Below are 20,822 nucleotides of genomic sequence, written 5' to 3' on the forward strand. Positions count from 1 at the left end.
TGCAGCTTCGCCCTGATGGCTAACAACGAAACAGTGCAGGATATGCATCAGATAAGCATACCTAGGGATTCCATCTCCAGTGAGTGTTATCAGGATGTTAAAACGTACATTTGTGAATTACGTATCTATTTTATAATTAGTGTGTTTACTTTTACTATCAAATTTGATTATAATAGCGCGTGTATTACTGTTAATGTCGATAATATATATTAAAAAAAAATCGATTAGTTCTTGCGTAGTTCGATAGACCTCTTAATGGCGTGTTAATTTCTTTATATCTATAATGAATGGTAATTTATTCTAAAACAACAAATTATTGCAAGGAAATTGCTGTAGAGGTTAAAATTTAACTGTTGCGTGACGCTTGTCTTGTTGACAATAACGTAGATAGCAAAAAAACGTTTTTTAACATTTTGCAGAATTTATGTACCTAATAACAGACGAATTTAATAATTATGACACGCGGGATTATTTTTTACACACAGGATTGCAAAAAGGAATTACAAATTGCACATTATTTTTGTCTGTTTACTTTCAGGCTATATAATTTTCAAAAAACCCCAAAACAGCAAGCTGAAGGTGGTGTTGGAGGGGGCTTTACTACCCCCATACTACAGTAACTTGTCCACGGATTGGCTAAGTGTTTGGGTTCAACTTATGGTCATCAAACAGAAGCCTTTGAACCCGTCCAGTATTAAATCCTCAGACGTAGTTTTATTGCAGGTAAAATGGGATATTTTTGAACTTCTTAAGTATATCAGGAAATGAAAATAGGTTCTGTTATTTTGCGACTTTTGCAATCTATGGGGTCAATACAGCATAAAAGACTTCAGATTTGGATTTAACACATCAAAATATATAAGAAACCCACTTGATCAAGTTCAGAACAAATTTTTTCGAATTTTTTTGCGTTCACTAACGTAATTTTCGATAGATACGCATCAAGTTGAGAGTGAGACAGGCATAGTAGGACATTAGGTTCAAACAGAATGATCTACAGTGCTGGCATGGTGTCGTTGCCAGTGCGCATCTGAAATTCGCGGATAAGATGAATATAATATCTTAGATTGCAGCTTGCAGCAGCAACATGCTTATAGCACCACTGCTTTCATATTTTATGAGCAATTTAAAATTGCAAATGGGGTAATGAGAAATAAGGTTAATTTGTTGTAATGTACTTACAAATTAAAAATAATTCATAACATTATAATTAGAATTTCCAGATATTAATAAATATAGTTTTATAAAATAAAGATGTATGCTTACACATAACACACTGTTGTAAATAAAATGTAAAATGTAGTTACAAAACATTTAAACAAATATTTTATCGACATGTCAACTGAATGTTCACAAGAAAAGCGTATAATGTCAATTCTCTATACAGGGTGTTTTTCACAACAAATTGTTAAAAATTTGTACATTCTTAAAAATCATATATTGCTTAATTGCAATTTCTATACAGGGTATTTTTTAAACGAAGTAGCAAAAATGGTACTAGTGAATGTAGAGCCAAAAATAAGAGGATTGAAGTAGAAATACCTTATATGAAAGTTGCACCCTTGAGGCGATATACCCTCTTAGGAGGGGAATTAAATTCACATTTTAATTTTTATCTTTAACATGAGGAATGCTAGAGACACGAAACTTATGTATGAGCATCCTACTAATAAAGAGACAACTTTTCAATATTTGTTCGATCATTGGCATATTTTATAAAGGAGTGAAACAGTCAACCCCAATGCAATATTTTATTAGAAATTTTTTATATGAAGCAAATTATTTATTTAAAAATATTTATTGGGAAGACTGATTTATTGCGCAACTTTTTTACCTCTTGTAATTTTTCGATAAAACCGATAGTTTTCTAGTAAAAAAATTAGATGCGTCATCGTTCACTAAAGGGGTAATTGCGAAAATTTGTAAAAATAAAGTAGGCGGATGTCATAACAAATAAATTGTTATTTATCATATTAATAAATTGACACTTTCTGTCAACCAATAATTAGTACCAATTGATTAATTTATTATCAGAATAATTATGGCAAATAATATTTATACCAATGACGAATATGTCGACATGCTCCAAGTGTTTTTCGAATCCAGAAAAAATAGTAACGCTGCAGTAAGATTATACCACCAAAGATATCCAAACCGACCGATTCCTCATAGACAAACATTGGCCTCGGTGGAAAGAAGGCTTCGCGAAACTGGTAAAATTCAGCCCAATCGTGAGGGTGCCGGAAGAAGGCGTAATGTCCGAACTGTTGAAACTGAGGAAGCTATACTGGAACATCTAGAACAAGACTGTGGTACAAGCACAAGACAGGTGTCCAGGCAACTGCAAGTTTCTCACAGTCTTGTGTGGAATGTAGCTCATGAAAATCTTTTATACCCTTTTCACCATCAACCCGTGCAAGAATTGAATGACCCTGATTTACCTAACCGCGTGGATTTTTGTCAATGGTACATTAATATTTCCAGGCATGACTTAAATTTCCTAATGAATATACTTTTCACCGATGAAGCAAATTTTCCTAGAGTAGGTGCAGTAAACCTTCATAATGTTCATTCATGGTCGGAAGAAAATACTCATGAAATATTTGTTTCAAGATGTCAACATAATTTCAGTTTAAACGTTTGGATGGGAATTGTAGGAAATACTCTAGTAGGTCCTTTTATTCTTCCACACAGGCTTGGAGCGGCCGAGTATCTTAGATTTTTGAACGAAAATCTTCCAACATTACTTGAGGATGTACCCCTCGCTACACGTCAGGTGATGTGGTATATGCACGATGGGGCGCCTGCACATAGTACACTTGCCGTTAGAGAATGGTTAAATTTAAATTACCCGAATCGCTGGATTGGTCGTGGTCGTGATGCCCCTGTTTGTTGGCCTGCACGTTCACCTGACCTAACGCCTATGGATTTCTTTTTGTGGGGACACATAAAAAGTATTGTTTATGCCACTCCTGTTGCCTCCTTAGAAGAACTACGCTTAAGAATATTTCAGGCAGCAGATGACCTTCGCAATAACCAAGAACTGTTTGTGCGAGTGCGTTATAACTTCAACAGACGTATTAGGTTATGCTTGCAGCAAAATGGAAATTATTTCGAGAATATTCTTTAAATTTAATTTTGCATTTCCTGTTTTTCGTTTGTATTAAATATTATTTCAGATAAATAACTTTACCTAACACATGACCCATAGTCATAAGTTATCAAACATTTTTCATTAATTAATAGCAAATTATTCTTAATGTTATCATTAAATTACCAGCTTATTGACAGAAAGTGTCAATTTATTAATAAATAACAATTTATTTGTTATGACACCCGCCTACTTTTTTTACAAATTTTCGCAATTACCTTTCGCAATTATTAGTGAACGATGACGCATCTAATTTTTTTACTAGAAAACTATCGATTATGTTGAAAAATTACAAGTAAAAAAGTTGCGCAATAAATCAGTCTTCCCAATAAATATTTTTAAATAAAATAATTTGCCTCACATAAAAAATTTCTAATAAAATATTGCAATGGGGTTGACTGTTCCACTCCTTTATAAAATACGCCAATGTTCGAACAAATATTGAAAAGTTGTCTCTTTATTAGTAGGATGCTCATACCAAGTTTCGTGTTTCTAGCATTCCTCATGTTAAAGAAAAAAATTAAAATCTGAATTTCTATCCCCTCCTTTAAGAGGGTGTATCGCCTCAGAAGTGCAACTTTCATATAAGGTTTTACTTCAATCCTCTTATTTTGGCTCTACATTCAATGGTACCATTTTTGCTACTTAATTTATTAACACCCCCAACGAGTCCTCACGGGCAAAACATGAGAGATTCGCCTGTAGTGTACGTGCCTCTTTACAAGTTCACTTTTGTCTAACTTCGCCAAATTTAATATTTTTTATTTTTATTAGAACGTTTCTGAAACGTGGGATGTACCTGTAGTAAGTGAAAAGCTCATCGGACACGTACCCGAGGTCCAGCACAGGAACATCTTCCATCTCACGTCCACCAAGGTGGACAACGTGTCCTTCAACTTGTTAAGGGTACAATTCAGGACCAACCTGAAGGCAAATTTCCCGGTGTCGATGGGGTATAACCTCCAACCTATCAACCCAGACGACGGCATCGTCTACGCAGCTCTGGTGCTATTGGGGCTCTACGTTCTCATCATTTTCGAGGTAGGTAAAAGTTAGGAACATGTATTATTGGTTTAAAACCGTCTTTATAGTACGCACAGGATAACTGGTCTAATTCTTGTTATATTAATGCCGCTGACTCAAAGAAAAGGGCCCAAAACAGACCCTTGAGTCATACTATGCCATTGAATTGAATTCATTTATTTATTTCAGCTTACTCACAGAACTCTGGCGGCCATGTTGGCCAGCACCATGTCAGTGGCGATTTTGGCAGCTTTAAACGAAAGACCCACCATGGAAGAGATAGTATCCTGGATAGACATAGAGACGCTCCTGCTGCTCTTCTCCATGATGACGCTGGTGACCATCTTCGGCCAAACTGGGATCTTCGATCACACCGCTGTCTACGCTTACAAGGTGCAACTTGTTCTATAAGTGCTCGATTTACTCATATTTTCTTTTTTTTAGCTAACTGGTGGGAAAATGTGGCCTCTTACGAATATACTCTGCATTTTAACTGCTCTGTTCTCTTGTTTTTTGGACAATGTAACCACAGCTTTACTAATTACACCAGTAACAATCAAGTAAGTGGAACAATAGTGGTACAACATTACTTTTAGTCTTTGTACTATGTAAGTAATTTTTTATCAAAGTTTAAGGACAAGTAGATTATCAAAATAAACGACAGTTTGATATTATTCCATTCGAAACATGTTTTTCGTTTTAAATACATTGTATTAAAGTACATATTATTAAAAACATATATTTTCAATATTTCCGAACGTATCTACAATGATTTATTTTTTTGTGAAAAGGTTGTTACCATACGGGCTTATTCGCTAAACGTATTTTCAGGCTTTTAGGTATGCCAGTATTGCAGCTTTATTTTAAAAAGATAATAATAATATCCGTTGACAAAATACAAAAATTATTCTTTTTTACTCATTTTATAATAAAAAAATTTCTTGGTAAGTCTGACTGGGAAAAAACATGTTTATAATATGGAATTGGTGTAACTCATACACTTCTATTTATTAAAGTAGGCCTTAAATTTATGAGTAATTAAAAAAGTAATAAAACACGATCAAATCTATGCGAAAAACCCAAGTGTGTTGGTTTTATTGTAAAATGGACACAGAAATTAAAAAAATCATTTTAATATTTAAAAAAAAAAACATTTTGAAAAGTGCCTCTACTGCAAAAGGAGTTCTGCAAAATTTCAGAAATGCGTAATTCTACAATTTAAAAATATTTGAGAAAAAGATTTTTTTAAGAAATTATATCTCAAAAAGAAACATTACCCATTAATATTTTTAATAATCAAAACTGGTTGGGGTGTTTAAAATTACTTAATAGTAATCAAAATTATTAAAACTTATTGAGGACCTCTGGAATCATCTCCGACTTACATACTACATAAAAAGAGGTAAATAGTTGTAACTGTAAAAGGGTTATCTTCTGCTTTTTTGTACTGCTTTTCGTAGTAACAAGAAGCATGGCTGATTTAATAATAATAATTTCTTCTACTTTAGTTTTCATTATCGAAACATGTGTCTTATATTGTGAATATTGTAAATATTGTGAATACAGCGGTTCCAAAAAAGTATTCGTACTACCAATGTGGTATGTCACTATGTAAAAAAAATGTATGTACAGTGAGTCCCGTTTTTCAGGTTAACACTTCTGGAAATGTGAGAAGGCTGTGGACTTTCCGCAAGCCAATTTTTTAAGAAATAGTATCCTGAAGAGAGATTATATTCTACTAATCATTTTATTGATGTACCAAAAGCCTGGCCTACTACGATTTTTTAAAAGGGTCATTTTTCCAGAAAGTGGTATTAGACATTTTTTTATCAAGAAGATAATATTACCAGGCTATTCAACACCCATCAAAATACCCATGTACCAAATTTGCACGACAAATGTATATTGGCTGTTTTTTTATGTGGTGCCAAACTTTGAAAAATCAGACAGCTAAAAATTGTAATAAGCAGGTCATGAAAGATTACCATGAAGGTGAAAACAAGTACCAATCCGAAAAAGAAAAAATACAGACAACATTAACATTTTTAATTGCGGCCGTAGTAAAATTAATAATTAACGTACAAAACATGTAGGTAATGAATTATAAATATTAAGTTGTTAAACAAAAAATTGCAAAACAATTTAAATTAAATTTTAGTTTTCTCGAACTATGGACTTTTACTTTTTACAAAAAGTTTATAAAAACAGACCAAGGAATTTGGATGACCTAATGAATTGCATAAGACAAGCTTGTACAGAGATTATTCCACAACGGCTATGTAAATTATTTTTAAATTTAAGAAGAGGATTGGAAAAATCTGTTCGACAGGAAGGAGGTTTGGTGGAGAAAACTAAAACTTAATTTAGATTAACGTTTTGCAATTTTTTTGTTTAAGAACTTAGTGTTTACAATTCATTACATTTTTTGTAAATTATTTTTATAATCAATTACTTAATTAATTAATTAATTAATATAATTAAAAGTATTAAATTTATAGTGCCTGCATTTTTTCTTTGTCCGATTGGTATTTGTTTTCACTTTCATAGCAATCTTTGACCTGCTTATTATAATTTTTAGTTGTCTGATATTTCGAAGTTTGGCACCACATAAAAAACAATCAATAGACATTTGTCGTTCAAATTTGGTATATGAGTATGTTAATGGGTCTTGAATAGCCTAGTAATATTATCTTTTTAATAAAAAAAAAATGCCTAACACTACTTTCTGTAAACGACCCTTTTAAAAAATCGTAGTATTTAATAAAAACAAGTCAAATTTCATTTTTTTAGGTTATGTGAGGTTATGAAGTTGAACCCAAGGCAAATCTTGATGTACACCTTAATATTTGCGAACATAGGGGGCGCTATCACCCCGATCGGAGATCCACCGAACGTGATCATAGCCAACAACCCAGCTGTCATAAAATCGGTAATCTAACTAATATTTTTTGTAATTCGATTGTATTTTCTGGATTTAGGGCATCAACTTTGGGATATTCACCCTACATATGGGCCTAGGAGTCCTTATAGCGCTCACGGTGGTCTACATACAGTTAAGAATCACCTACAGGGACATGGTGTATTATAAATTCGATGAGCCTCCCGTGGTACAGGGTACGTAACGTACGTTTCGCTTTTCACGAGACTCAGCAGTAAGGATTACAGGTTTGAAAAGGGAAATAGCCGTGTGGGAGAGGACAGCTGCTTCTGTAGGGAGTTACAGTAAAGATGAGGACGTGGTCAAAGAGTCCTTGATCAAAAAAATGACCAGGTTACAGGATAAACTCAAACACACAGTGAACAAGAACATCAACGCGGTCGAAGAGGATTACAAAGCTAATGTAGTGGATTTAGAGAAGCAGGTACGGTTTTCTAGTAAAAATATAAAATAGATGCATCACTTCTTTTTCTAGTATCCAATAAAAGACAAGGGTCTGTTAATAAAATCTGGGATTACGTTGGCATTGGTCATATGCGTGTTTTTCCTGCATTCCATCCCAATGATGAGTGAGTAAACAAATACCTTCTGGCTTTTGCCAAGATTACAACATCTTCATATTCCAGGTAGGCTAGGACTTGGCTGGACAGCCCTGTTGGGAGTCCTGCTACTTCTTCTTCTATACGACAACCACGACTTAGAAGGCATATTCGCAAGGGTCGAATGGTCCACCCTTTTGTTTTTCGCTTCGCTTTTTATACTCATGGAGGTGAGCGACTAGGAAATTGAATGTAGTGAAATATTACTTGAGACGTGTTCCAGGCTTTAGCTCGTTTGGGTTTGATAGTCTGGATAGGGAAACAGACCGAGTACGTGGTGATGTCTGTAGCACCCGAATCCAGACTAGCAGCAGCCATCGTCCTCATCTTGTGGATATCGGCGATAGCCTCGGCTTTTGTGGACAATCTACCACTGACTACTATGATGGTCAGGATAGCCGTGGATTTGTCCAACAACAGCGATCTCCATCTACCCCTACAACCCTTGATTTGGTCCTTGTCTTTCGGAGCTTGTCTTGGTGGTGAGGAGAAAATAATAAATTTTACTTTCTGTACACTCATCAAAAAATTATATAAATTACAAACTAGGTTAGTTTGACATCAAATTAGATACTGTGAAATCACCTTAAGTCGCACTAAGCATGTAATTTTGCAGTTTTTCTGTAATTCAATCAAATGGGTATATCTACGACACACTATGGTACAAAATTCATTTGATCATGTTATACTGTTGAATATTGTTGAAACTCAAGGGCTCAGAGTTAAAGCATTCTTTCTTTAATATTATCTGTTACTTAAATTTTAATACGCATAAATGAATACTTGAGTGTTTTGAGTTTGGAACTTAGCAAATCTGATCAGGTCAAACGGACCTCGAATTCGGACTAAGCGACCTCAAAAACGTACAGATACATTGGTTTACTTTGTTGGCAATTGATTCTCTACATTTGACCTTGAATTGACCTTAATGCAGACTTGATCGGATCAAACGGACACCGGATTCGGATAAACCGTCCCGAAATGTATAGATATGGAGGTTTACTTTGTTGGTAAATGGTTCTCTACATTTAACCTTGAACTGACCTTAATGCAGACCTGATCGGATCGAACAGACACTGATTTCGGATTAAGCAACCCCAAAAACATATAGATACCAGGGTCTTGTCTTTCAAATATTCCACTTTTTTCTGTGGGACTGTGAATTGACAAAATCGCATCGACTATCCATTTCTATGTCATACTCGAGTTTTCTTTCTCTTTATTTACTTATTGCCCTTTACTGTTCTACTTATATGTACTTTTCCAAACATTATTTTTACTTATTTTATAATAAGTGCAATACTCTTTTCACTTTTTGTTCGACATTAACGAAATAATTGAATTAAGATTTATTGCAACTTTTACTTTGTTCATATCGTAAAATTGAAAGCGCATATGTTTTTTTTTTCATAATATTATAGTAAATTGATCATAGATTACGGGTCAATAAGTAATTTAGCCTTATAGTGCCTTATATATAACTTTTAAGTTCACTTTTGAATGACTTTCGTAATAAATTTAAGCATTATTTGTGATAAACAATAATGAAAATAAGTGGACAATGAATAATTTATAATGTTGAAATACTTTACATACCTCCTGGAACAACGTCCATTTTATTACTACTATATCAGAACAATAAATAAATTTTTACAGCACTTTGAACGAGACACACACAATAAGGTTACTTCGACTTCAAATTCTAGCTCAAGTATAAACGGCAAACTGTTTCTACCTGTCAATTTGAATAGCCCAACTATCCCTATTGCCAACCTGATACTTAAAAAATTCCAAATAGAAACTTTTTTTTCATTTTTGGCCAGCTTTTAGGCAATTCGTACCATAGTGCGACACCCAAAATGTCATTTTACTAATAGGCCAGTCAATAGAGGTTTTGTTTATGGCAAAAAATACTAGTAGCAAACGGACTATGCCATCATACCTGTACCTGTATAAGACAGTCTGCAGATATATGCTTATATGTTTCCTACTCCAATTTACCATTAATTAATATTTTATAAACATTTTTATGCAAAAAATCTCATTTTTTTTGTGTTTTGCTTATAAAACCTAAACCAACGAAGCAATCTGAATGTTATGAAGAGCCGATTTGTAGAAAATTTAGTACGAATAATACGAAAGGTCGATCGATCCGATCGGATAATTAGAAATGAAGAAAACCCGGAAAAATCGGAAAATTTAGCGTTATTTTAAAATTCATTGCTCCGTCATTTTTTAAGTTGTAGAGCTGATCCTGTGCACAAAAGTAGTGAAATATATGTACTTACCTGTAGTTTTTATTTGGCACAATTGCAATTTGAATTTTTTGGTGCACTTTTTTGCAAAATTTCTGGATACGTTGGAGGTGGTTCAATTTTAATTTTTCAGCCGGATTGTAAAAGTACTACAGAACGTATATTCTAATTTACCGATAAAATGATGCGAAATAGGTGAAAAATTCCTTCAAACATGCTCAAAAACGACCGAGCGCGCGTACGCGGTCGAGTAGTGGGAGATCGTTTTATTCGTATTTCGATTCTCTACAAATTGTCACTTTACAGCATTCAGATTGCTTCGTTGTAAGCAAAAAACTTTTAAAAATGCATTTTTTGCACAGCATGCGATTTTACGTATTTATATCTTTTCAAGGCAAGGTATGACGTACCTATTGAAGGAAAAAAACATTAAATAAATTTGAAAAAATTTATTAATGCATCACATGTCATTCCCTAGAGTAAAATATAAATATTTGAATAATATATAAAGGCAAATAATACAGGATATATTTAAAATAATTAATTGAACCGCTCTCTTAAAAATGAAAAAGTTGACACACCACAAGTTTAAATTGACAAAGTTACACACTTAAATATATATTATGTAATTTCTGTATAGAATCAAAATACCTATGTACACCTACCTCTTATTTAAATGACAAAACACTATAGCTAGTTAATTTTTTTAGTGAAGTCTTTGTCCTTGAGTTAATGAACTACCAAATTCGTTTTTATACTCTAGACGACAGCATGAAACCTGAATTAATCTTAGGTCTTTTTAACAAATAATTACGTAAATTGTCTGAAACAACTGGGAGACATCAATCTTCAATAATGTGGGGGTTAATTAAACTATTAACAAAAACATTTTTTATTTATTTCCTTGGGGAAAAGCTCTGCTGATATTATAATTATATAAGATTTTTTCTGTCCATGAGGCTTTTGCCATAGTTTTTGCTTGTATTTTGAATCTTTGAGTGATTTCAAGCTGAAGGGCCATTTCTTTTGAGAACATTAAATTGGAAACAAAATATAGTATAAGTGAACAATAGTAAAATAGGTCTTATGGTAAATTACCTGACACCTGGGTACAAAATACAAGGTTCAATATTTTTAATATGGATTTTCCTCACATTTTTGAATGATGCTAAATGATTTACACGAACTTCTGGATTTATTGTATTTAGGCAGTTAAGAAACTACGCCACAAATGAATCTAAACATGTGATCTGCTAGACCGCTAGCAAAGTTCTCTGTTCACATACGGTAACAACACACCAGATGATAACCTGTTTGGTTCAGCCAAAAGTCAGCGTAAATATACACTTTTTTCGTATATTTACATTGTATACAAGCCCAGGCTCATAATAGTTCGGCCAGGTATAGTTTTACTACTAATATATTTAAATAAAAGTAATAACACTCTCAAATGAAAAATACAGGTATAGAAACAAATTATAAACTTTTAGCTTAAATACGATTAAATCTTACTACGCAATGATGTGTCAATGTTCGTATAAGAAAAAGTGTTTGAAATTAACCCGGCTAACACCTGTCAAAGTTTGTCATAGAGCTTGTAGAACACCCTGTATATCTTGTATATCACGGACCTTAACAAGTAATATAGAAAAATACACTGAGTAGCTGATATTTTTATAGTCGTAACTGATATGTATGCGTTGATCAAGGTTGCCATATCTCCTTATTATCTATCTGCAATTGAAGACTTACCAGAAATTTAAAACTGGATTGTCCACGTCTGCTGATACCCTAAGGGTGATTTCGTTTAACTGCATATTTGCTACCTTTTATAGTAGGCATAAGCGTCACCGGGGCATTTTTAAAAGGGATTAAAATTTTTTATCGCAGTATACTTTCCTTTGAATAAAAATTTCTTTAAAAAATGCTGAACAAAAGCTTTAAAAACCAAAACATTCTACCGTTTTATCCGGTCATCTTTTGACACTTTCCTTGAAATATTTACGTGCCCCGTTGCCCCTCTCAAGAGACGCCCATGGTAAAGAGTTTTAAACGCTTGCATCTCCAGTTTATGTGTTTCGCAGTCCTTGACATTTAGTTGTCTGAGAAAAATTGTGACAAAAACAAAAGACAAAATTAAAGGTGTGTGCTGCATTTCAATTATACAGCGTGATCGTTTAAAGAGCGGCTATATTTCAGACACCATTTACCTACACTACGTTTGTGAGGTAAAAAACTAAGTAAAACTTACTGTCAAAAGTTTAAATCACTGTTGTTTCTAATAGATCATTGACCATGAAGAATTTCTCAGTATTTTTACTAGATCGATTTTCGACTTTATGTACTTTGGACATAAGTGCCAAAAAAATGTCTTCTTTGTCATGACCTTAAATATCGCGATATTCTGGCAGTATTAGAAATAGTCCGGTCAATCTAGACATTCAAAGATACATAAATTTACAACAAGCTGAAAGTGAGTAAAGTTGTTCAAAACATAATTAAAAATAACATATTAAAATTCCTTATCGTTCTGGTACTCGGAAAAAAATTTACTCGAGGTCAAAGGTAAAAAAATGGGTTTTTCGCGATTTTCAGCTAAACGGTAAGTTTTATCATAAAATTACATCTGACAAAAATTGTAGATCATAAAATTATCTATAAAAAATATATCAATACTTTTTTTCGTAAGAGCCACCGTTTCTGAGATATAACGATTCAAAAAGTTGTAAAAGTTGTAATCGTCATAATATGCACACGTTTTCACGCCATCGCCACCTATGAGATAGTGTACTTAGCGCGTTTTTTTTAACGTGGTTTCCCCAGTAGGCCTATTCCACAGGTCTGTTGTGATTCTGTTTAGTTTGAAACTGTTGCATAATAACAGATATTAGCAAGGGTTGGAAAGCGATGGAAATTAAAAAAAGTAGAGGAATTTATTCGTCTGATTCATAACCTTCAAATACTTCTTCTTGCTCTTCTTCTTGATCTTCCTCTTCTTCTTCATTCTGGGTGTAAGTAAATTGCGTCAATAGTGATGTATCGCATATCTCCTCGTTGGCATCAAACGAATCCTCTGCGGTTGGTGATTCAACATTAGAACACGACCGGCCTTGACAATTATTTGTACATGCCAGAGAACAAAACAGTCCAACTTATTTGCAACCACATTTAGCACTGCATCCCTTTTTACAGTTGCAAAAAATTGTGTTTAGCAGTTTTTCCGGCGCAGGTGGGAGTAAAGTCTGAATTGGTTCTAATGTATTGTCGACCATCATCCAACCCCAGTCTTTTGGGTCTAGCTAATAACCAAGCCAGACTTGTACTTGGTAATATACCCGAAAAAGATGTTGATGAGCAGCAACTGAGGTTGGAGAAAGACAAGCTAATTGCACTTCTAATTGCATTCTAACATAAAGCAGGTATACGACCCTAGCCACGCACATAATTGAACAGGGAGACAGATGTTGTTACACTGGCGTATAAATTAAGGGGTTGGGTTTCATTTTACCTGATATTCTCATAGTTATACTTGTGTATATTTTATATTTTAAGTGTAAGTTACAATCACCGATGGTAAATTTTTTTACTTATATTACAGCTTCAGAGATGTATATACGTGGCGTACTTATGCATATTATGATGATTATAACTTTTACAACTTTTGAATCGTTATATCTCAGAAACGGTGGCTTTTAGGAAAAAAATTGGAAATTTTTTATAGGCAATTTTATGGTATACAATTTTTGTTAGAGGTAATTTTATAATAAAACTTACCGTTTAGCTGAAAATCGCGAAAAACACATTTTTTTGACATTTGACCTCGAGTAAATTTTTTTCCGAATACCGGAACGATGAGGAATTTTAATATGTTATTTTTAATTATGTTTTAAACAATTTTACTCACTTTCAGCTTGTTGTAAATTTATGTACCTTCACTCTTATTTTTTGGTCTAATTTGACCGGACTAAAATATTTAAGAAGTTTCAAACAAATTAATAGAATTATAGAATTTATATATTTAAATTTATAGAACAATACTAACTCTCATAGTAATTAATAATTAAAATTATATCGATGTTACAACGATGCAACGCATCGAAATCTTGATATTGCTTGGATGTGGAGACAAAATAAGAAGTCAGCCGAAAACCAAATCTCGCAAGGGACAGTTAGTAAAATATTTCACAAATTTGAGGAACACGGTACAGTACAGACTTTGCCCAAAACTGGTGCTTTGAATGAAGAAAAGAAATTAGACATTGCATTAGAACTTGTTGAAAATCCTCATACTTCAACTGTTTCATTGGCTCGCAATCACGATGCTTCTCGAACTGCAATTCGAATGTTTCTGAAACAATAGAAATACCACCCCTATAAGGTATGTCTTGTCCAAGAGCTTTTGGAAGACGATTATGATAGGCGATTACAATTTTGTGAGGAAATGATGAGACGGTGTGACGACAATAATGGTTTTCAACGAGACGTACTTTTTTCGGATGAAGCTACGTTTTATTTAAATGGAGTGGTTAACAGGCACAACTATCGCTTTTGGTCCCAGGAAAATCCACACTGGACATGCGAATCGCATACGCAGCATCCACAAAAAGTTAATGTATGGGCAGGTATCATCAACAACAGAATCTTGGGCCCATTCTTTTTTGAAGAAAATCTTACTGCCGCACGCTACCTGGATTTCCTAACATTTGACCTGATACCTGCTCTAGCTGTGATTTTCCCTCATGAAATTGATCCAGATATACCGAATGAAAGAATTTGGTTCCAACAAGATGGCGCTCCCCCACATTTTGGTATTGATGTTCGAAGATACTTAGATGAAATGTTTCCAAATCGCTGGATTGGTAGACGGGGTACAGTTGAATGGCCGCCAAGATCCCCCGACTTAACACCCCTGGATTATTTTCTTTGGGGATATTTGAAAGAAAGAGTCTACCAGGACAGACCGGATAATATTGAGAATTTAAAGAACAAGATTAGGGCGGAGATGCATAATTTACCAGCTGAAGTCATTCAGAATGCTGTGGACAGCTTTTACTATCGTCTTGGAGAATGCCAAATAGTGAATGGAGGACATTTTCAGCATTTGCGACATTGAGTTTATTTTTGTAAATTATCTAGTTGTTTCAATTTCTAATTGAAAAAAAACTTGTTATTGAAAAAATAAAACTTGTTTATTTGGTATGGCTGGATTCGGATTTCTTTAAAGTTTTCTTCGAGCCCCCTCATGCCTTATGTTTCCATTTGAAAAAAAAAAGTAGGGGTAGCTGGGGGTTAGGGGGTTGAAGAAAAATTAATTATTATATAACCGAAAGATGGGAAAACAGTTAACGTGTTTCGGCGTTTTAAAAAAATTAACTCATTCAAAAGATATGAATTTTATTCCGTACTTCTGGCCATCCCTGTAGAATCTATGTAAATAATACACAAGGGTCAGATTCCGTCTGTACAATTTCAACTAATGCAATTTGTTGCGGGTTGCCTAAGTATGTGACGTCACACTAAAAGAGTATATTGCTAGTAGTGCCACTACCTACCAAATAATCTGAGTTATCTATTTATTTGCCTATATGTTTGGCAACAAACACATTGATTTTTATTGTTTCATTACAATTAAATATTCCTTCATTCCCTTCTATTCGATTCAAAAATACAAATCGATTCGAATAGCTATTCGATATTTCGATTTAATTTTTTCGATCGATACAGAAATGCAAATCAATTTGAATCGATATGTCGATTTATTGTACAGGATTAATCGATTCGATTCGATTCGATTAAAATAAAATTAAACAATTCGATTAATCGACACCAATCGATTTTTTTGACAAATCGATTCGTTATTTCGCGAATCGCACAGGCCTAGTGACCAGGCGGATGAAACTTATCATATCCTGGACGAGTTAAGAAAAATATACAGTGTGATACAATTTCATTGGGCGTACTGACTAGCAACTCCCGAACGATTAAAATTAATGTCGATAAAAGGAATGTTCTCAGTGAGATTAAAAGCCTAACACTCCTTAATATTGCGCTGACGAGGCATCTTGACGTCGAAATACTAACCTTCTGTCTTATTTTAGGGAACGGATCTTTGTTTGGTTCTTCCTCGAACATAGTGTGTGCCGGTGTTGCAGAACAGCACGGTTACAGGTTTACCTTCATGCAGTTTTTAAAGTAAGTAATCTTGTCGATTAAGATAACAAGATCAGTTTGCATTTTGGATAAATTATGACGGCATGTAAGGTTGGGTGTTTTCAAGGAGAACATGATTAAAAGTAACGTAAATTGGAGATAAACGTGCCAAATAGCTCCTTTGGCAAGTAAATATTAAAGAAAATAGGAAAACATATTCTTCGTTGAGTTTAACATTAATAAAAAATTGTTAAGGTGCACTGAGAAAATGATTGGAGAAATAAAATTTATTAGAGGCAATTCGATTACACAGCCCCACAAAAAAAAGTTGCAGGTCCGATAGACAAGACCATGGTATCTATATGGTTTTGGGGTGGCTGAATCCGAATCCGGTGTCCGTTTGACGTGATTAGCTCTGGCTTAAGGTCAGTTCAAGGTCAAATGTAGAAAATCAACTGTCAACAAACTAAACTTACGTATTTATAAGTTTTTGGGGTCGCCGATTCCGAATCTGATGTCCGTTTGACTCAATCAGATCTGGGTTGAGGTCAGTTCAAGGTCAAACGTAGAGAATCGATTGAAAACGAAGTAAACTTACATATCTATACGTTTTTGGGGTCGTTGAATCCGAATCTGATGTCCGTTTGAAGCGATCAGGTCTATTAAATAATTTCTAATAGAAAAAGATCAGTCAACATACGAAAGATGCTTATACAAATATTTTGGTTTTAAACCTAAGTGAAAAATTTGATTGGGTTTGAGCAGAGAGAAAGGTTTCACCAAGATATTAAAGAAGGAGGAAATTTGGGTGGCAATTAAATTGTTACTGATATTGCTAGTGATACTAGTGATGACGAATATATTCCATATCACGTTGTGAAAAAGACGGGAACAATATCACAAAAAAAAGAGGCAGAGAATGGAGCAGAGTTCCTAATATCATGGCTTAAAAAAATATTAAGCAAGCCGGAAAAGTGAAAGCTTTTTACTATCAGTACAGAACTCGGTACGGAAATAAGAATTATTTTTCTAACGATGAAGAATTTTCCTTAGGTTACTACAATGATATTGTTGGATGAATCACTTCAAACATGGATGTTATAAACCTAAAGCACATTGAATTAGAATCAAATACGAACAACATAAATGGCTCTACATTTAACCTTGAACTGACCTTAACGCAGACCTGATCGGATCAAACAAACACCCGGATTTGGATGCATCGACCCCAAGAACGTATAGATACATTGGTTTAGTTTGTTGACAATTGATTTTCTACATTTGACCTTGAACTGACCTTAAACCAGAGTTAATCGCGTCAAACGGACACCGGATTTGGATTCGGCGACCCCAAAAAGATATAGATACATAAGTTTAGTTTATTGACAATTGTTTTTCTACATTTGACCTTGAACTGACCTTAAACCAGAGCTAATCGCGTCAAACGGACACCGGATTCGGATTCGACGACCCCAAAAACGTATAGATACATAAGTTTAGTTTATTGACAATTGATTTTCTACATTTGACCTTGAACTGACCATAAACCAAAGCTAATCGCGTCAAACGGACACCGGATTCAGATTCAGCGACCCCAAAACCATATGGATACCATACTCTTATCTTTCTGACCTGCCACTTTTTTTTTGTGGGGCTGTTATTTATTTGTATTTGACCAGATATCTTTGAAGTTAATAAGGCATTTGTTTAAACGAAATTTTGTTAAAAAAATTATTTAAACTATAAAATGAATTAAAAAGTATTTGCAGTGCGAATTATTTTATTTATTTATTTAACCAGTAAGTATATTTTCCTTCGTTTTTTTTTTTTAGTTGGAAAAAGTTTTCCAAATAAGGAAAAAACTAATAAGGGAAATGAGAGAATTATAATATATTCTTATAAAAAAGCATTTTAAAAAAGACAGGGAAATTACTGACATGCATTTCATTGAAACAAATGTGAAAAACTTCAGATGCCTATTTTTAATTTATTTTTCAGATGAAGAGAGTTATGTATTAATACTTTTTTGTACACAATAATTTTTTCTTTTAAAATATATAAATATATACAGGGTGTTCCATTGATAAAACGTGTTTTTTTTTTAAATTACGAAAACGCGATGCTCAATTGTTTTTTCGATTGCACCATTAAAATCAATAGGAAAAATGCTACTAGTTTGCTAATTTAATCGATTTCGTATCTCTAATAATAACGAAATTAGCAATAGTGCGCCGATAAGTGTGGACACCCTGTATACAATAACTAAAAATAAATATTTTCATAAAAGTAAGGTTCTACTAGTTTTAGGCAAGATTTTTCTCGAAGTGTGCGTATTTGCACTATCAAAATTGAAGATGATTACAATCTGACAAAACGTCGAAATGAATAAACATACTTAATTTTCTTGACGTATTTTTGTAAAAAAAAAATTGTAAACAACATTTATTTAACAAATCATAGGCAAACTAATTAACTTTTTTACCTTTTAGGGTTGGCCTTCCTGTGATGCTATCCAGTTTAACAGTCATTACTATCTATCTAATCATATGCCATGTTGTTCTTAATTGGCACTAATGCTGTGTAATATACGTAACTGTCAAATTGTTTATTTTTATATTGTATTTTAAACTTCAAATCTGTGTTCTTAAATATAGATGTCAGTAATAGTTTTGTGACTTTTTATTTACAAATTCTAAGCATTATAAATTAAGTCTGGACGACGAGGAGGCAACTGTCAGTACCAATTATAATTTAAACTAATTTTTTACAAATGAGCATTTAATTTAATATATGATCGAAGTGCTGATACGTTTGTATATACACCAGGATAACCTGGCTCTCCACAGTTAAAACCCCAAGAGACCAACCCGTATAGAGTTTCATTTATCACAAAAGGACCTCCAGAATCACCCTGAAACACAAATGATACGTAATAGCTTGTGTACACACATAAATTAAAAAAATATCTACTGAACTCAGGTCTGTCTGGTTTGGTGGCCATTAGCAATCTTAAAGTTGACCTTACCTGACACGAATCGCGTCCTCCTTGACGGTATCCCGCGCAGAACATCCTTTTCGTTATGATATTAACAGAATCGTAAATGTCCTCGCAAGTTTCTCTCTCCAAAACAGGAATTTCCAGAACCCTCAACTCTTCCGGGATGAAGTCTTCGAAGGCCGACACGCTTCCCCATCCAGTCACATATCCTTTTACGCCTCTGGGTGGCGATTCGTCCTGTTCTGGAAGTCGTACTGGCCTTATGTCCTCCGATAACCTACAAATGGAATTCAATCCGACATAAATCCGGATCGTTCCGTGGCCGTATGCCTTCAGTACTTACGGTAAGTGTTTTGAGAGCTTTAGTATAGCCAAGTCGTAGTCCTCGGTATTTGAGTCGTAACCTGGATGCAGAATGGCTTCTTTCACGTCTGAAACTACTCCACCTTTGTCCATGTAGATGCTGCCTGCTCGTACGGAGTAAAGGCCGCGTTTTGGGAGGCAGTGGGCAGCTGTCAGGGCAATATCCTGGCTTACCAAAGTGGCACCACACATAATGTGGCCGTTGCGCCTTGAAACAAGAAAAATTAAGTTAAAGGCGCGACTACACGCATAGTTAAGCTAGTGTGACACGATCCAGACAATTTTATTTTGTTGAAATTGTAATTGTTGGTACATAAGTTCGTAGTGTTTTTGTTGAAATCAAAATTAATTCTTTTTAATAAACAAAATACAGGAAATTTTAACGTTGCAGGATGTTATTTCAGAATACAAAATCGATGACTCTGTATAAGTACTGAATTTATTCAATTTGGCTCTTCCACACTGTATTCTAAAATATCCTTCAAAATATTATGGATCACTCTTAAATTACTAAATATTTATTCTAAAAACGCAAATACATATATTCCTGAAAATATTATGAATCCTGAATGAATTAATAACCATTATGTTTTACAGGGTAATTTCACTTTAAATACAGAAACTGTAGGACTAGATTCATTACTAAAAAATAAGTAGAGTTTGCTCTGTAATCTTTTTCCTGCGGGACTCGGAATTCGAGATACAGTGTTAAAGTTTACAAGAAAATATATATTTTCTTCTCTATCTTCATAATGCGCTGACGGAATTGAATGAAATTTACTGCAGCGTATTCACCTGATTAGACCTTTTATTGAATGTAATATTAACCTTGTGGCTTTAACCAGTGGCGTGCTACTGGAGGTGCCGCCCTATTTTCCTAAGAAAAAATTCATTATTGGCATTTTCTAATCTATTTCCAATCATACTTGACTGACAGACGGCAATATGTGTGTCTCAATGACTGTGAATCTGCTTTAATACCGGTTAAGGCTGGTGTCCCTCAAGGTTCGGTCTTAGGGCCTATACTATTCCTTATTTATATCAATGACTTACCTGTTAACATTCGTAATGCTTCTTGTATACTCTTTGCAGACGATACAACCTTGTTAACTCGTGATAAGCACAGCAGAGACAGTCTAAATCTCGCGAATGCCTGGTTTTCGGCAAATAATCTAAAATTAAATATTAGTAAAACAAACTTCATAACTTTTACAACTAGTAAAAATTCAGAGAAGTCTGAACCAGTTAATTTGCTTGGTATTACCCTTGACCCTGGTTTAACTTGGATACCTCATATCAATAAACTATGTTCAAAACTAGCTACGCAGATATTCTTTATGAGACA

General features: G+C 33.9%; 2 protein-coding genes across 5 annotated transcripts in view; one reads left to right on the plus strand and one right to left on the minus strand.

Annotated features, from left to right (window-relative positions):
- On the plus strand, window positions 1–18,714 carry LOC108904887 (P protein). Its single transcript, XM_018707598.1, has 15 exons — window positions 1–79; window positions 539–723; window positions 3,926–4,192; window positions 4,364–4,567; window positions 4,619–4,734; window positions 6,965–7,103; window positions 7,153–7,288; window positions 7,340–7,536; window positions 7,588–7,681; window positions 7,739–7,881; window positions 7,935–8,207; window positions 12,303–12,335; window positions 12,525–12,531; window positions 16,065–16,158; window positions 18,606–18,714. Exons 1-15 carry the CDS (start codon window positions 16–18, stop codon window positions 18,688–18,690), a joined length of 2,037 nt encoding a protein of 678 aa, XP_018563114.1. The 5' UTR covers window positions 1–15; the 3' UTR covers window positions 18,691–18,714.
- Window positions 18,715–20,822, minus strand: part of LOC108904888 (trypsin-4-like) — a 10,398-nt gene continuing 8,290 nt past the window's right edge. For 3 of the 4 annotated variants that reach the window (XM_018707600.1, XM_018707599.1, XM_018707602.1), the window contains exons 3-5: window positions 19,458–19,685; window positions 19,142–19,391; window positions 18,715–19,027 (exon numbers count right to left, since the gene is read on the minus strand). In XM_018707600.1, the coding sequence (XP_018563116.1) occupies window positions 18,881–19,027; window positions 19,142–19,391; window positions 19,458–19,685 (625 nt within the window). In that variant the 3' untranslated portion in view covers window positions 18,715–18,880. Of the gene's footprint in view, window positions 19,028–19,141; window positions 19,392–19,457; window positions 19,686–20,530; window positions 20,619–20,822 lie in introns of those variants that run through there. The other variant, XM_023454393.1, reaches the window with a different exon arrangement.

This window comes from Anoplophora glabripennis, unplaced genomic scaffold (assembly GCF_000390285.2).
Source record: "Anoplophora glabripennis isolate ALB-LARVAE unplaced genomic scaffold, Agla_2.0 scaffold197, whole genome shotgun sequence".
Classification (NCBI taxonomy): Eukaryota; Metazoa; Arthropoda; class Insecta; order Coleoptera; family Cerambycidae; genus Anoplophora; species Anoplophora glabripennis.

Coding starts and splice junctions, on each gene's coding strand:
- LOC108904887 (XM_018707598.1), top strand. CDS start 16: ATGGCTAACAACGAAACAGTGCAGGATATGCATCAGATAAGCATACCT. Junction 80..538: donor ACCTAGGGATTCCATCTCCA/GTGAGTGTTATC, acceptor GTTTACTTTCAG/GCTATATAATTTTCAAAAAA. Junction 7,537..7,587: donor TAGTGGATTTAGAGAAGCAG/GTACGGTTTTCT, acceptor TTCTTTTTCTAG/TATCCAATAAAAGACAAGGG.